Source organism: Chiroxiphia lanceolata, chromosome 3 (genome assembly GCF_009829145.1).
Source record: "Chiroxiphia lanceolata isolate bChiLan1 chromosome 3, bChiLan1.pri, whole genome shotgun sequence".
Classification (NCBI taxonomy): Eukaryota; Metazoa; Chordata; class Aves; order Passeriformes; family Pipridae; genus Chiroxiphia; species Chiroxiphia lanceolata.
The window spans coordinates 44,262,414-44,279,632 of NC_045639.1; the positions used below are offsets into that span (position 1 = coordinate 44,262,414).

A 17,219-nucleotide genomic window follows, 5' to 3' on the forward strand; every position below is an offset into this window, starting at 1 on the left:
GCAGTACTGCAGTCTGAGAGGAGTTAGCCTATCAGACTGGGTTAGTTGACAAGGAATTAATTCCTATGAAGAGGTTTCAGGTGGAAAGCTGAAAGTCCAGCTGATAAAATAGGGTGACAATAAAAAAGTTCCAGAAATAAAATGGAAATATTTGCATGATGATCAAGAAGCTGTCTGCATCAGATGTGCTGAGCATGCCACGTAACTTGTCCCAGTGAAATGGGTCCGACCGGCAAAACCTTGGAACTGCCTGTAGGAGCAAAGTTACCTGTGTGAGCAGTCAAGTGGCAAAGTAGGAAAGATGAAAGAATGAGGTAGTAAGATGTTCCTTTTTTATTTTCCCCTTTTTCTTCTTTTTTTTTTCTCCTTTTTAAACAAGGCCGTAAGTCTGAAAGATAGGCTGTAGTTAAAACATCAGAACTCATGCTGGCTTTCTTCTAACAGACATCCCCAGAGTGAAGCAGACATCAACATTGCCTTCTGGTCTGTGGCTGCAGGAACATGTGAATAACTAAACACAAGCCCTGCCAAACGAAAGGCTCAGAGTTGATATCAGGCTGGTGTGTCTCAGCCTCGGGCAGTAAATGCTGAACACGGCAGCACATGTGTCCTCGATAAGTGATGTGGTGCAGCACAGGGATGGCTGGTTACTCCTAGGTGTGCCCTGTAAACGCCACAGCCATGCCAGCATGGCATGCTGCCCTGCTGCCTTGCCTGGTGCTTTGAGGGAGGCCGATTTAGAGTTGCTGTGTTCAGCACTAATGCATCTGGTGCTGCCAGGTGCTGAGCTAGGTAACTCTGAGCCAGGCTGGGTGTCCCCAGGCTACACTGGGACTCATCCCTCCTATCCAAAAATCATCTTCACTTCATAGGATATTTTGTGATTCAGCCTGTCTGAATGTTTTGTGATGCCTCATTGTTGTGAGCCTCCAAGACAGTCAAATTCCCCCCTAGAACTTGCCAAGAGCGAAGAGTAGAAAACAAAAAGCAGTGTGGGTAGTGAGCTTGGGAGAAGAGAACATTACCAGACAGGGGAACAGGAATTTTGGATGCTGTTCATAATTTAACTTGTCTTCTGTCTTTGCTCCAGGGAACAGAGAAATTCAGCCCTCCTTTCGTTGCGTTCTTTAGAGTACAATACTATGTAGAAAATGGAAGAGTAATAGGGTAAGTTCCCTTCTGCAGTAGCTACTGTGTTTTGAATTAGTCATTGTGTTCTTAAAAGGCAAGAAAAATAAAGTTTCTTTGTTAAGCTCATCTCTGTGAGCTCACAGAAATAACCTTAAAAAATCTGTTTAAGAGTTTTTTTTTAAGACCTTCACAGACTTCCTCACCCAGCTATGAGTGTTTTCTGCCTGAAGCATACTCCATATCCCTAGGAAAATTGTGATTGCATTTCCATCTGTGTTTAAGAGCAGGTTGAATGACGACATTATCAAAACACGATTAGCACTCTTTTGCTTGTGTCTTTTGGTTGTATGAAAAGCATCAGATGGATATACCAAAAATAGTTACTTATACTCTAAAGCACTTGCTAACAATTTTGGATCTGCTTTTTGTATCTGAGCAGTTCTCTGTTCAGTCTGCTCCTGGAAATGGACCTTTGTAAATGGACAAAAGAAATTACTTCATAAGTTAGAGAGTTTTGCATTTGGAGTCCATTCACATGGAATATGGGCTGCACTTAAAACAGCACCACCCTCACCCACGGTACAGAACAAAGGATGAGGTAGTTAAAAATGAACAACTGACAGAGTTAATTTGCATCAGCACTTCTGGTGTGGCTCTGACCCTGGGGCAAGCCAAGAGTTGGGATCATTTAGGTGGATTAAAATCTTTACCAAATTTTTGGCATTTGTTCTCATCTTGAACAAAGCTTGCGGTTTTCTATGTTTTCTCTCTCCATAGTCTTTCTTTCTTAGATACAGGGGAGTCTTTCTTCTGGACTCTGTTTGGCTGATAAGTGCTTCTTACTTCATTTTGCTCTTATGTACAAAGGGAGATTACATATTATTTTGCCGCTCCTGATGTACATGTCCTTCAGCATGACAAGCAACTTTTCTTGCACTAGTAGTTTAATTGGAGAGGTGTGTGGAGCCGTGCAGAGGTAGTTACCTGGCCCCTTCAAACTATGCACACACACTTTTACAAGCAGTCAGTAGTGCCCAGCACCTCACCTATATGTACATGTCAGCAGCCTGCTTTCCATGAACTCTAAGAGCAGGGGGTGTGTGGGTTATCAATGTTGCACTACAGTTATTATGCCTTATCCCGATTTAGCAGTTTGAGGAAGAAGACAAAAATAAACCCAAGGCTCCTGTACCTTCTGATCTACCTTGCAGGGAATTAGCTGCTGAAAAGTATCTTGAGCCTAAGGCAAGGTGAAATAATAAAGCAGTGCCAAGTTTAGAGGGGAAAGGAGGACAGGTGTGCAAGCAACAGGACTGGGAATTCAAGGGAGTTGACTCTCCTGGCTCCTACAGGCTTTTCAGAGAAACAGAAGTGCTTGATTGTAGTCAGTCTCCAAAACAGGTGTGGCGTGATTTTTCTTTCATCTACCTTCTGCACTAACTTCTTAGATCTCATGCTTCTCAAGGTAGAAGCTACCATTTCCCATGTTTGTACAACACTTAGTGGGAGAAGACCTTGATCTTGGTTTGGTGCTCCCTACGCACACATAACTGGTATCAGGGTGGCATTGGCACACACCAGACATGTCAAAGTTGAATCCCTCTTCTCAGTAGGATGATGTTTTTGAGGGGCCTTATCTGAACTTTCTTCTTCAGGTAAATTTGCCTTTGTGTTTTGCAGCGATAAGGTGGCTCGGCAGCTCTACTACTGCCATCTCAAAGAGCAAGTACTTATGTCTCATTGCAATCACAAAGAAGAAATCTACTTCTTGCTGGCTGCCTACAGCTTACAGGCAGACTTGGGCAACTACAGAGAGAAGGTCCATGCTGGCAAATATTTTGAACCTCAGGCTTATTTCCCACAATGGGTAAGTTTGGGGGGAATATTTCTGTCAACAGATTGTACACACAGCAGGAGCTGTGTCAGGGTGGTACCTAATGCAGCCATGCAACTTCCCCAACTCCCACTGCAATGGTCAGGCACAGGGGTAGAGTATCATCGTGAGTTTCCCTCGGGAGATATCTCCTGTCTGTCCGCTGGAGGTAAGTGCCTGTTCTTCCTGGACTCATTCATCAGTGAGGCGGATGCTACATCCTTCCTTGGTGAGGGAATGTGCTGGTGTTACATGAATAACTCTGACAGTGCAGCTGTCTTTGTTTAATTCTTCTATGGCTTAAAGGGTTGTGTGTTTGTAGTGGTACATCAGCAAGATCTGCACAACCTAAGCTCTCCAGAAAACCTCCGGGCCTGGAAGCCAAGTCCATTGTCCTTTGTTCCCATCTCTGTAATACTCGCCTCAGGGATGAATAAATCCAAACCCTAAGGGGTAGTACTGCTGTGCAGTGCCTCTTGTGCTTGTTTTGTCATTAATCTCTGGCTCAACTGCAGTAAGAGGAAAGGGAAAGGCCTGGAAACGGGTTTGCATGTTTGTTTATAAGCATGTGCACATGACTTGTGCCCTTCAAGCCAAGAGCTGATTTAGTTGTCAAATGAAGGCAAACTATCTAAGGCTCTATTAGTGCAAGCTGCATCTCCCCTGAAAGACGACACTGTCACCTGCTTTGGGAAGAAGATTTAGAACAGTGACAGGGATTGTCTTGGGGAAGCAAGGCTGATAGTCTCCTTTATGCACAAATCCTGGCTTGCCTGCCTTGCTGTGTAGAAATGCCCCTTTGTCCTAGACAACAGGCCCTCATCCCATGCCATTCTTTGTTATGGGTTGCCTGTCAGGAGGTAGCTAATGAAGTGCTGGAAAAGGTGGGTCTCTTGTGTGCTGTTTCTGAGGCAGTTAGAGGGCTTATCACAGACTATTGCTCATTTGGCAAACACTGCAAAGGCCTGGGCAAAGCCAGGCTCACCTGTGCTGAGCCACAACCCCAAGCGAGTACGTGGGTGATTTATTACATCATTATAAACACTGAGATCTGGCAGGCATGGGGACGCTTCTCTCCCTGCCTCTGGGCTCCCATGGGGAGATAGTGAGAGATCTCCTCCTCCTCCAACGCAATCTCTTCCTCCAACACGTGCTTCATATCATTTGGCCAAGGGCTGCCCCAAGTCTCGTGCAAGTGAGGAGAGGCAGTGCTGCCCTGGGCTGACCCACCCAGCTTTGAACTGTGGAGCTGGCACGTCTCTTTCTGCTGACGTTTACAGCTGATGGCAATGCTGCCATCGGGGCCAGCCTTCCTCGTGGGAGGGCAACTAATCTGTCAAGGCATGCAGAGGAGGGCAAAGGTGTTACTGAACAGAGTAAACAAGGGTTTTAATATAAAATGGAAGTGGGACCGGGGTGGTGATGGAGTCTGGTTGTTTTGAGCCAGGACGGGTTGTTTTTAGCAGGATATTCTCAGGTGCCTGGTGCAATCTAGTTTTAAATGTCCCCAGTGGTCAGGTATGTTGTGAATTATCCGTCACTGCTGCTTACAGCCTGAAAGGGGCCAGTCAGGCATGAGAGGGGTCAGGGCCACCCTGTAAGCTTGTATGGAGAGAGCATGTGTGCAAGCCGGGGAACTGGGCACCCACAGGGCAGGAGCAAAAGGCCCAGTGCAGATTTTTGTACTGCCTAGTAGAGCCACGTGCCTGCCAACCACTCCCAATAGATAAAAAAAATACCTTGAGATAGTGTTATCTGTCCCGTTGAGAATGGAAATGCTAAATAAGCCTAATGTGTAGTTTCAGGTCTTAAAAGGAAAACCTAGTATTTCTGCCCTGTTTGGAGATGTTGCTGCTGATTGTGTTGGCATGCAGAGCAGTATTTGTTATCTGCCCATAAACATTTATGGATGCCAAGAGTTAGGAAAACTAATTCCAATACTTAAAAGTGAGAAGAGCTGACCCAACCTCTGTGGGCTTCGTCTGTTACAATTTTGCCATCTAGGATCTGTTTGGAGACATCAGTGTCATCTGGGCTGGTTTAAATGCTTATCCTCCAGGGAGGTAGAAGTGAACATGGGCTAACATTTTGAGGGAATATATGAGCCTCCTCCACCTCCAGTCTCTGCTTTGCTGTTGATCACAACTGCCTCCCATGTGGATCGCTGAAGAGTTGCTGACCTGTTTGTTTTCTTTCTGGTTTAGATAATTGCAAAGAGGGGGAGTGACTACATCTTGAAACATGCCCCAGAGATGCACCGAGAACAGCAAGGGCTGAGCACTAAGGAAGCAGTTCTGAAGTTCATTAAGGAGTCTTGCCTACTGGAAGATGTGCCAGTCCACTTCTACAGGCTGCAGAAGGTTAAACAAAGAGCTTCTTATTTTGAACTTCTCTCGCATCATTAATTGAGTACACCATTGCATTTTTCTCTTTCTGTTTTTTTGAGGGATGGTTGCCTCTGATTCATAGAGGCCAAACAAATCTAAAATGCTCAGCCAATGAGGCCTGTCCCCACAAACAAATCCGTTACCAATATACAGATATAGCTGGAATTTAGTTTTGTTTCTTGGCCAAGAAACTGGCCACAGGAATGGCAAAACTTAATTTTTGTCCACGCCTGTTGGTAGAATTGCACCAGGAAAATCAGAGAAGCCTTTTTTTTTCTTGTTGAAGTTCATTGAAATAATGACAAGAGGTCAGCCAGCTTTCACACAAATGTCATGTAATAACTGAAGGTGACACTGAGTCATTCCGACTTTCTTATCCCCTTCCTTCTCCAACCGTGTCAGACTGGTTGTTGTTTTTTCACTTATACGTCAGTTTTGGATTCCTGGATTGTTTCTTGTGCCTAGTATTAGGCAATGTAATGGCACAAGGCTTGCATCTTGCAAGACAGATAAGGAGAGATGGTTGTGATGCAAAGTTTGAGCTCTGTGAGCCCATAAATTTTTACCCCAAAATTTTCTTCCTCCTCTCCTCCTAACAAAAACATGTCTTCCTTTCCCTAACTCTGCTGTGCTAGGAGAGGCTGAAAGAATTAGTTTATGATATTTTTTTTGGTCTTCAAGCAGAGGAATCTTATCAGAGACGAAGTGTGTCATAGCAAGATACAGCATGAGCTAAAAGCAAGGCAGAATTCCAGCCCAGATGCAAACATGTAAAATCAGCTGCTCTCAAAACCCAGATTAAAAGGCTAGAAGGAAAGTCCCATAACTCTAAGTATTGATTAGCCCCCCCCCCCCCAGCCAAGGGACACCTAAGATCTACGAAGTCCCTAGATGGGAACAGCAGTGCCACGGCAAGGAGAGGGGGATGGGTGTCCCTTTGTTTTGGGCTCTCTGTTACCTGGGGAGAGAGAATAGCCCATGTTTGTGGGGATAGCAGAGACAGCACATGGCAGTATGAGAGGTTACAAGGTACCTCTGAGAGCAGTAATTGTCCATGCCCTCAAATCACTAAAGCTACAGGATTCCCTGTCCAGGGCAGCTAGGACATGGGCTGGTGAAATGCCTGAGTCTCCCAGCACAAGGGGATTTTAGGTGTAGATATTTCAGGGGTCAACAAGGTAAGGTGCTCTTTACAAACATAATAAAAACCAAATGAGCTGATGGCATCTGCCTGATGAGGAGTCCTGCTACCTCTCCTGCAGTAGGTGCCAGAACAGGGGCATGGTCTTTGTAGATTAACCTTTGACTCCAGGCTCTTCTATTCTTTTAGGATAAGAAGGAGGATCGACCAACAGTTATCCTGGGCCTGACCCTGAGAGGAATGCACATCTATCAGGTAACAGACTGCTGTGAAAGCCTTCTGGTGTAGCATTAACTCTGCCCAGTTCTCCGTCCTCCCCCCTCACTGTGGCTCCTCTGCCTCCCCTGTGAACACCAGGCTCCACATATCTCAAATTCTTGGTTGTTTGCAAATTCTTTGCACATCGCTGACTCCACCCTGTACCTGCCAGTCCCTGTGTCACTCTGAGTTTGATGTGTTGCAGGAGGTGAATCACGTTCGCCAGCTCCTCTATGACTTTCCGTGGTCGCACATTGGGAAGCTGGCCTTTCTGGTGAGTATGACGGAATGGAGGCCATCTGGCAGTGGCTGTCAACCTGGGATGTGGCAAAGCTGTCAGCCTGCCTGCGCTGCCATGTCAAATCCTGTCACTTGCATGCACAAAACCACAGCTATCTCTGGTAGCTGTGTGGCTGGAAACATGCTTTTGCTCATTTCTCTGGCATCTCTCCTCTATATGCAGGGGAAAAAATTCGAGATCCAGCCAGATGGCTTGCCCTCTGCAAGGAAACTGGTTTACTACACAGGCTGCCCCTTCAGGTCACGGCATTTGCTGCAGCTGCTCAGCAACAGTCACCGGCTCTTTCTGAATATTCAGCCAGTGTTGAAGCAAATCCAAAAACTGGAGGAGGCTGAAGGTATGTTAAGGAACAACCAGGTGACTTTGGTAAGAGGAAGAGCATATTAGGCTCTGCTGTTGCTTCACAGTGGCTGCTCTGTATCTAATTAATGGTGTTTCTGACTTATCAGGGACCCAGTGAGAGAAACAGAGGTGTTAGATATGTTTCAAGTCTGTTCCTGAGAAATGTTTATGGCTCCCACGTTGTAGACTGTGATCAGAAAGCATGAGTGTGTGAGAGTAGTAGAGGGGGAATATCTCCTTTTAAGTAAGAGAAGATCCTTACTCTCTGTGTTTCCAATTTGTGGATATGATGCATGCTTCTGAGTGGAAATAATTTTAAATAAAAAGCTTTCCATTGGAATGAAATCATCTTGTGTTCAAGCAGAAGCCTGTGTCTTAATTTTTTTAGAGCCCTTTGCTAAACACTGCACACGATTTAGTCTGTAGTGTCATCCAGTTAAAAGCTAGGAGTTGCAGGTGCCAGAAACAGCCTGAGAGCAGATCAGGGTTCCCAGAATTTGTCTTTTCTGATGGGGTCCCTGTAGGGTAAGTGTAGGAATGGTGATTTGACACGAAAGAATACTCCCTAGTATCCTTGCAGGCAAACTTCATTCACCTCATCACCTCTCAGCTCACCCCCTTTCATTTTCCAGCTCTGCAAGCTGGGTTTCCTACAGCTTCTCAGCCTACCTCTCTCTTCCTGGTGACTGTTTTAAATGCATTACAGAGCCCTTCTTTCATACGATTGTGTCCCCTTCCCTCTACCCTTCACCTGAATGCTTTTTTCTCCTATTTCTTTTCTGACTGCTGTTCCTAGTATTGTCCATTGATACTTTGTCTTCTCTGAATTGTAAGCCTTGTATTGTTACCTTCAAGGTCAGTCAAAGAGTAGCTGGTCCTCTTGTCCAGGGACATAGGCTGACTCCTTCCAGGTAGATCTCAGGAAGAAATTTTCTGGTTCTTGCTCATCTCAACTAATTCTAAGGAGCTTACATCAATCTCTGAAATGGTGATCGCTGGTTGTATGGAATCAGTGTACAGGGCAAGGCAGCCCTTGGTCTCATCTAACTTGGTTCTTTCTTTTTCCCTTCAGTGGGGTAACAACAGTAGCCTTGAGCTGTGCAGGCGGAAGCAGTGGCATGTGCAAGTCACCTGTAGAAAGGCTCATTGATCATGTGTGCCTCTGGGCAAAAGGTGGTTTTGTGTCTCTTAGGGTCTCATGGACTTTTTGACCACCTCCCATAAACCATGGGAGAAATAATAAATCATTAATTAACACCAGCTATGGGGATTCTGTTCTTCGCTGATTCCACATGTTGGTGACTATTTCAAGAATCAACCAATGCATCTGGTTTTAAAGACTGAGCACTTAAGTTAGCTAAGTAAGCCACTCTCTTTTTTGTTTGTTTGTTTGTTTATTTTTAGTTGACCTTTTCTTCACTGTGGAACCTGCTGGTTTCTGTATCATAACCGCCTCTACCTGCCTGTTCTAATTCAGAACTTGCTGGTTTACTGCGAATATGACTAATTCTTTTACAACCAGCTGGGCATCCCAGTATCTGCTGAGCAAACAAAATACAAAACTGTCCCTCTATTTGTTCAGTAGCTGCAGGAGTTGTTCCTTAGTTATGAGGCTGTGCCAGTCCCAGAACTTACTGAATATTTTTGCTGCCCTTCCTTTGCATAAAGTTCCCACTGGTTTCTCTCTTCTTTCTTCCCCAGAGAAGAAGCGCTACCGAGAGTCCTACATCAGTGACACACTAGACATGGACCTGGACCCATGTGACAAGAACTCCCGTGGCAGTGGGAGCAGCGGGGGCAGCCAGAGGGATAACCGTCTCTCACGCCAGTCCACAGGGAGCCATGGCAGCTCTCACACATCGGGCATCGAGGCTGACTCCAGGCACCGGGTGTCAGTGGAAATGTCGGTGGATGAGCCCTTCAGCATTGACCGGGTGCATAGGAAAGAGAAATCTTGCAGCTCAACCATCAGCTATGGTAGCTCTGGCATTGACATTGGCAGCAAACAGCGGGCTGATGATGACACTCGGGATGATGGTAAAGAATTTGGAGACGTGGAGCAACTTCTAAGCCCACTTTTGTCTTCTCCTGCAGGAGAATGGGGAGTTAAGAGTCTGTACAGCAGCTTGGAGCACAAGTGTAATGCTAACCATTCTCCTGCTGCTCTCTTTCTCCTAGAGCTTGAGCTGGCAGTAGATGAGCCAGAGGAGATGCCTGTAGATGAGCCTTTAGAGGGAGACCAGTTAGAGGAGGCCACTGTGGGAGAATCTGTTGAATCTCTGCCTCTAGATGCTGCTAGCTGCCAAGGTGAGATGGCGTTCTGGTACTGCTCAGTGCTGTTCTTTAAGGCTCTAGCAACAGGCATAATCTGAGGGACCTAAGAAAACTGTTACCTTCTTCCAAACAACTGCCAGTGCTACTTACTGCCTTCTGCAACGGGATTTGCAGTCAGCTCATCTAGAGGTTAAAGGGCAGCACTCCTTGTTGTACAGTGCTGCTCTTCTTTGTGCTCCTCAAAGTCTCCCTTCTCCAAATGTGCCGAGTTTGTATTCAGTTAATGACCAAAAGATAACTGAGGTAAATCTTTTTTAGTGAAGTAATTTGCTTTAAAATGTTGATTACCACAAAACAGCCAAGGGATTCAACCACAGAAAAATGGGCTAGTTACAGGAATTCATAGGTAAAGTTTTGTGGCTTGTGATACAGGGAATGCTAGACAATAGGATCACATAGGAGCTGTCTGGCCTTAAGATGTACAGCCTTTATAGTAAAGCAAGATGGATGAAAATGGGACATGTTGGTGAGAAACTATTTTCTTGAAACTTTTTAAATATTGATCTTTAGGGGTGAAAAGGAGCACTTGTGAGCAAAATTCCTGGAGCACTGAGGGTGCTTACTGATGCATATTTATATTTAGAGGATAGCAGGGATTGAATGTGGCCTGTGAGAACAACTTCCCTTTTCTGCAGCCCACGAAACCTCAAACTTGCATTGCTTTTCCCTTTCTCCTTCTCCTTTACAGCTATAAATCATGGATCGCTGTCTGTGGTGCAAGTCACGCTAATCAAAATGAGAGGCCAAAGCGTGGAATCCCTTCACCAGGTAAGGGAGGAGGGTGCTCAGCAGGAGAGTCTGGCATGTGCGTGGGCATTGAACCAAGGTCTAGTGTAATGGAGACAGCTGTAAATCAGGTGACCTGAATTGGTCTGGATTTGACTCATTTTTAAGTGGTGTAATCAAAACCAGCTGTTGGCCTGCTACTGCTCTCAGGTATAGGATGAGAGCAGCATTGGGTTCAGAATACTATAGAGAGGTTTGGAACAATCAGCGAGGAAATCTTGCAAGCCAGTTATTGTCTACCTTAGGTTTCTGGATGGGAAATGGAAAATCAACCACTTCCAGATTTTCAATGGATTACAGAGCAAAGACCATCCATGCAGTTTGGGTGTGGGTTGCAAACTTAATCATCTTCCTGCTCCTGAAGCCAGAAGTAAATCACATTGGGGCAAAACCAGATGTTCAGGCTCTAATTATTATATCATTTGTGTGATTATACTCTGTGTGTGCTGAAGTCTTTGTTGTCGAAGTTTTCTTTCCATCAAACATTTGAGAAAGGGCAATTATATATAGTAAAGTACATAGTTTAATAAGTTTTGTTTGGAAAAGTCTTATTAAAATGTCTTTTGAAGGCCTCTTTTCAAAGTATAGCTGCATCCACTGGGGTAGAAATGTTGTGGAGATTTGGAAAACAAACAAAAAAAAAGCCTCCACATTTTCTTTTCTCTCTGAATCCAAATTGGCATTATCTGTTGAAAGAATTGTAAATATCTGAACAAGGATTTCAATCACTTCTTAGGACTTTTTTTTTTAGTATTTCATGTTTCTTCCTGGACCCAGTCAAAAGTAATAAGAAATTTTCACTTATCAGCAAAATAGTCTGTAAAGTGCTATAGTAGATTTGAATAAAATCTTGGTTATTTTTTCCAAAGCTAAAGACCATGCAGTACAAATCATAGTGAACTTATGCCTATATTTGAGTTGACGGCTTAAGAGCTCAAGGTGGGAAGTAGGCATCTTGCTTAAAATAATATTTTTAAAGTTACTGCTGTTACCAACACATGCTTACTCCGTTACTTGATTGGGAGGCACCTGTTTTATAAAAATGTTTCTGATCAACACTTTTATACAATTGCAAAGACCTGGCTGCCACTTTTATGCATCAAATATTAGGTGCCTCCTTACAAAACCACCAAAACCTTTCTTACAAGGCCATGTAACTAAATGCTGCAGGGTTTCCTTAGCATTAACAGAACCATGCAACATAATCCTGTTTCTGGGAGTACAGCTGAGCCAGCACAGGGTTTCCTTCGGGGTGGTTTTTTAATGGCCTTCCTATTGCGGTGAGAGAAATGATACTGGGAGGAAGTTTTCTGTGGTGCAAAAGAAGTGTCTTGGTTTCAAAATGATACTCCTGAAATCAGCCTTATTATCAGCATTTAAGAGGTGACTATTAAAGAGGCAGAGCAAGACAAGAAACAAGTGGTGAAGTTGGAAATGTCTCAAATGGTCAATAATTCCTTCACAGAGGCTGACTCATTACAGCTTGTATAGCAAGATGCTGCCTCTAGGAATTACTGCTGATTTGTTGCTCCTGTTTGCAGAATGATGTTATGTAGTGAAACTCTGTTGCAGTTACTGGACAAGGTAACCCATTGGTTTGCATGGTTGCCTTTTGAACCTTCCTTTCAGCTCAATAGACTTAACTCAGTGTGTTCAAGCGCTTGGGGTAGTTTTGTTTTAAGTGCAGTTTGTCCATTTGAGGATGACTGCATGGATCTGCCAAGAAGTGTCAGGTCATTCAGGTGTCAGTATCTGTCAAGTGTTTCATCCATTGTATTGGACACTGAGAACACAGTGCAAACAGATCAGAATCTGGCTCAACATGATAAGGCAGCTTAATGCACTTGTAATTTTTTAATGATTCACGGTTTCTTCATTAAGCCAACATCTTTCAGAAGGCTGGTGGGGCTCTTTTGACAAAATGGAAGAACAATTTTGGAAAATTTGTAGCATGCATAGTGTCCTTAGTCTGTACATGAGTTCATTGTTTTTATTTGTGTATGTCTCGCTGAACTGGCAGGTCAGATCGCCCAAAAGCAGGAGCTGCATGGACCAGCACAGCCAGAGTTTGGATGACATCCGCCTTTACAAGCACCAGCACCCGCCACTAAGTGCCACATTGTCTTCAGACACGTCCCACAGCTACACGTTTGGCTGCAGCCTGGAGGATAAGCTGTCTATCTATGGCTGTGTTTATTCCACAGCGGACTGCAAAACCAAGTCTGCCCTTTATGGGAAGCGGTCCATGAACTGCCTCTCCTTAGATCTTCTGGGAGAGGATCAGCTCCCAGAGGAGTTTGTGGTATAATGAGATTGGAGCTCTTCCATACCAGGAAACAGCTCATTATGGAAATATATACCTCATTAACACATGTGATGTCACTCTGGTTCTTGCAGAAGATTGTGAACGGTTTTGTTATTCAGCTTCGTGTCAGGAAGTGACATCACTTCTGCAGACCTGACTACAGGGCAAATCAACGAGTGTAGCACTTAACATTGACATTGGAAGTGTCTGTCTGAGCAGAAAATGGAAGTGGCTTGCACTATTAGCAGTGACACAACCAACATAAAAACCAAAAAACAGTGGACCAAAACTGATGCTGAGCTAGTAAAGCAAACTCTGTCTAAATGGATTAATCAGAAAGAAATTTAAAGTCTATGTCAGTTTATCTTCCTGCCTTTCTCTTGTGGTCCATGTCTGTTAATGCTAGTGTACAGATAGTTTGGCTGTCTTGAGTTCGTGGTGCTGCAACACTGCCAACAGCTGTCAGGCCAGGATATACTCTGAGCACATTTGGAGGGCTGTGTATGGAAGTGTCTGGCCTGTTTCTGTTATAATGAATGCACGTTGCCTATTTGCTTCACTGGGAGCAAGACCTGCTCTGCCAGGAGTTTATTCCTCTTTTCTTTGTTGTTGTTGTTTTGTTTTGTTGTAAGCATCCAGCCAAATACAATGTACGGCCTTTTTTTTTTTAAATTTACTGCAACAAATGGAACTATCTCTCAGCTGTCTAGTATTGCTGTGATGCAGATTGATAAATAAATGCTTATATCCTTGGGGAGATGGGGAGAGGATAAAACAAATGACTTGGCTGCTTCTGAGAGTACAGAAGACAAGTTAAGAGTGTTAATTGACTGGCTTTTGAAGACAGGAGTGTGACTGGAGAATTTGTCCAGACATGATCACTCCTTACTTTGATTCATACTTTTATGTTATTTTATGTTGTTGTTTTTAATAAATCTGTTCCTTAGAATTTTTTCCTCTGCTTAGAAGACAAGTATGGACTGGAGAAAGTTTCTTTGTAAGGACAGACAGAGTGACTGTGTCCCACTTAGTCATGGATAGGTCATGCAAATATGTGTGTGTGGTGCTGCAGGGCTGATGATGGTGGAAGTGTAGGCTGTTTGTGTGCCAGACTAAGGGTACTTGTTTGGTGATATTGAGAGTGGTGGAGCTGGCTGTGCTGGCTCTCACTAGGAAAATAGTAATAATGACGCTTGATTCAGGCATTTGGTGTGGAAAATATCCTGCTACCTTGTTAGATACAAATAAACATATGTTTGATTTCCTCCCCTATCTTTCCCCAGTACCTCCTCCCCTCATCAATTCACAGCATTTCAGAAGCTTGTACTTGAAGGTATATGTAACCTCTGCCCAGCTTTTGACAACCTTGCAGGTGTGTTTTGGCAAATTCTAAAAGCCAAGGGATGCTATTCTGCTGGTTGAGAAAGTGTGTGTTGTGCAGAGGAGGGATAGGAAAGCCAGACCACGATGAGGAAGGTTTGAGCTGCTGCTTTGATGGTGGGCTTGCAAACTGAGTAGTTGTATGGTAAATTGCATTCCCATAAGCTGTCATCATCTCACTATTTCTATGCAAGTGTGTTGTAGAGACAGAGCACACAGGTGCCTCTGCATTTGCTGAAGTGGCATCGAGGGCTGTACTTCTTCTGAGATGAATCCAGCACTAAACCCTAGCTGTGCGCTTGGGGAATGAACGGTGGGTACAGACTCACTGCAGCCATGACTTAATTGACTGTGCCCTCTTTGATCATGCTGTTCTTTCTTTTTGTAATGAACAATTAGGAATTGTGTGTTCACTGTAGCCTCTTTTCCTTTCTTCCAAACAAAGCCAAAATGCCTTTACAAAGTACTTGAGGTATGCTTACTGCATCCAAAATAAACTCTCCTAAATGGATCTAAATGGATAAAGTAAATCTGGCTGTCTGCTCTTGAACAGTCCAGTCAAGCCTCCCGCTGTCTGTTGCTCCCTGTTACCTGGGTCCTGTTTGGCTGTAAGCCATGGGGGATGGGCACAGCCAGGGTCCAGGAGGCCAGTGGCTGCACTGCAGGGAGCAGCCTTGCAGCAGTGCAAGAGTCTTGCTTTTGCAGCCGCTGCAGAGCTGGAGCGGTGGGTCTTACTGCAGCAATGCCCGTCTGTCTGTGGAAAAAGTGGGGGGGTGGGGTCTGGAGCAACAGCCATGCTAAACTCTCCTATGGTTACTTGTGGTTCTGGCAGTGGTCGTTCACAAGACAAAAAGGTCAAAAATCAGTGCGCGTAGTTGTTTGGAAAACTGTCATAAAATGCATGTGCACTGTGTGCACACTTGTCTCAAAGACAATCACGCTCACACTTCCTTCAACCTAACCACTGAAGTGTTTATTGTCACCAGGCAGCTTGGTATTCTCATTTTACAGTTACCAGGCTTCCAAAGGATTTGGTGAAGTGCTGTAATGCTGCTGCCACTGGTTACAAAATACACCAATGCCTGAAAACAGTGTAATTGACTTGCATGAGCATCCACTGCCTTGTATGTACCTGTATTTATTCATGGCTGGTGGGGAAGGCAAATTCTACAGGTCTGGCCATCTTCTCTCAGTGGTGTGTGCAGACTCCTCCGGTACTATAAGTGATATATGCATATGAAGGGGAGACCAGACGTTTTTGTGTATAGACTGAGAATGAATATCTTCCAAGCACTGTGAATATCTATTATGCAATTTTTTGTATTCATATCAAAAAACCCCCACACCTGTTTCTGCTAGTAGTAGATTTTTTTTGTTTGTTTGTTTGTTTGGATTTGGATTTAGAAGGTCTCTTTTTATTTTTGGGTTTGATAGTTTGGTAGACGTTAGTGTGTAAACATTTATCAGTTAGAAACTAGCTGCCAATATTTGTACATATTTGTAAAATACTCGTGTTATAATCACTCTATTTTAATGGTAAAAGTTTCTCCTTTCCATGAAAGGAATTTCTTGTTTAAAATAAAAATATGTACACCTGCAATAAAGTATGGATAGAAAAAGGTGGTTGTGTAGCTTTTTTTTTTTTTTGCGTCCTAGGAGGGTGGTGTCCAATGATGTCTTCGATTCGAGATAGGTTGTAGAAATTAATTTGCTGCCAGACTGTAATCCATATGAGCTTTGCTTGTGATGACAAACCCAGAGGCACTGTAGTCACTGGAACAACTCTTGTTCCTCCCTGCCATTCTCAGTAGTACAATGCCAAAGGGGCCTCTGTCAGGTATTAAGAACCCAGTTGAGCAGGTTGGAGTCAGTGGGACACTAATGGGAGCTGAATCTAACTGAAGAGACAAGTTAAGCTGCTTGTGGTGGTTATTCAAGAAAACTAAGCGTGTGAACTCTCAAGGGTGTAGAGAGATCCTGTCAGCATCATCTGTGAGCTGCCTCCAAGGACAGGCACACTAGCCCACATGATTCGAAGTGCTGCTGAAAAGCAGCACTCTGCCAAAGTCACGTAACCTGCTGGTCTGGAGTCTGGCAGGGATAAAGGAAAGTTTTCTTTTCTTGCATTGTAAATCTATGAACGAGTGCCATAGTATGACTATTTGGATCTCTTCTTGAAGAAGCTTGATGGCTGGGGGGTCACTTGTTTGTTGTTTGTTTTCTTACTTTCCTCTGAATATGTTATAGACCATCAAAGCTAGCATTCTGAAAAAAAAATTGCTTTTTATAGACTGTGTTATTGTGTTGCCCTTATTCTTATGACATCCCTTCTTGTACTTCATATTTCTGTCCAGCACCTGCTATGTTTCCAGTAAATAGATTTTCAAGGACTAAAGACTCATCCATCTTTGGTTTGGGGATGCTGGAAGGAGGTGGTTTGATAACTCATGGAGCTTTCTGTGGAGGTAAAAATAACAGGCAAATATTAAGTCACCTGAATTTGAAGGGCTTTGTCACTTCTCTTTGTTTCTTTGCTTGGCAAGTTATAGCACTTTCTTGCCCACTAGGCGGAACGCTGCTGACCAGAATTCATGGAATGACTCTGTTTCTGAAGGTGGGGCTTCTCATGGTACCGACAAATCTTGTGTGGGTTCAGTAAAGCGGTACGGCGTGGGAGTGGGGCGGCGTGGTTACTGCACTGGATCTGTGAGGAATGCCAGGTGTGGGAACTGCATGGGGGTACGGTGCGAAAGCTGACGGGTAAGACAACCCAGGTATTCTGGGTGAAGGGAGAGCAGTTCCTCAGTGGAGTTCTTGGCAGTGGGGCCTGAGACACTGAAGGCCGATATAGCCCCCTCGAGGCTTCCCTTGGCGGCAGCGGGGTGAAACGGGGCACGACAAGGTGCCCGCGCCGTTGCTCCCGGGCTGCGGCGGGCGCGGCCGTGTGGCGGCACTGCCGGGCCGGGCCGCGGGGCGGCGCC

General features: G+C 44.5%; 1 protein-coding gene across 2 annotated transcripts in view; it reads left to right on the plus strand.

The window, feature by feature from the left end:
• The window catches only part of FRMD1 (FERM domain containing 1), a 41,834-nt gene extending 25,993 nt beyond the window's left edge, over positions 1-15,841 (plus strand). For both annotated transcript variants that reach the window (XM_032684344.1, XM_032684345.1), the window contains exons 5-14: positions 1,091-1,167; positions 2,812-2,998; positions 5,209-5,364; positions 6,722-6,787; positions 6,996-7,064; positions 7,254-7,428; positions 9,135-9,470; positions 9,612-9,740; positions 10,456-10,535; positions 12,574-15,841. In XM_032684344.1, the coding sequence (XP_032540235.1) occupies positions 1,091-1,167; positions 2,812-2,998; positions 5,209-5,364; positions 6,722-6,787; positions 6,996-7,064; positions 7,254-7,428; positions 9,135-9,470; positions 9,612-9,740; positions 10,456-10,535; positions 12,574-12,861 (1,563 nt within the window). In that variant the 3' untranslated portion in view covers positions 12,862-15,841. The remainder of the gene's footprint in view (positions 1-1,090; positions 1,168-2,811; positions 2,999-5,208; positions 5,365-6,721; positions 6,788-6,995; positions 7,065-7,253; positions 7,429-9,134; positions 9,471-9,611; positions 9,741-10,455; positions 10,536-12,573) is intronic.
• Positions 15,842-17,219: the final 1,378 nt, after the last annotated feature.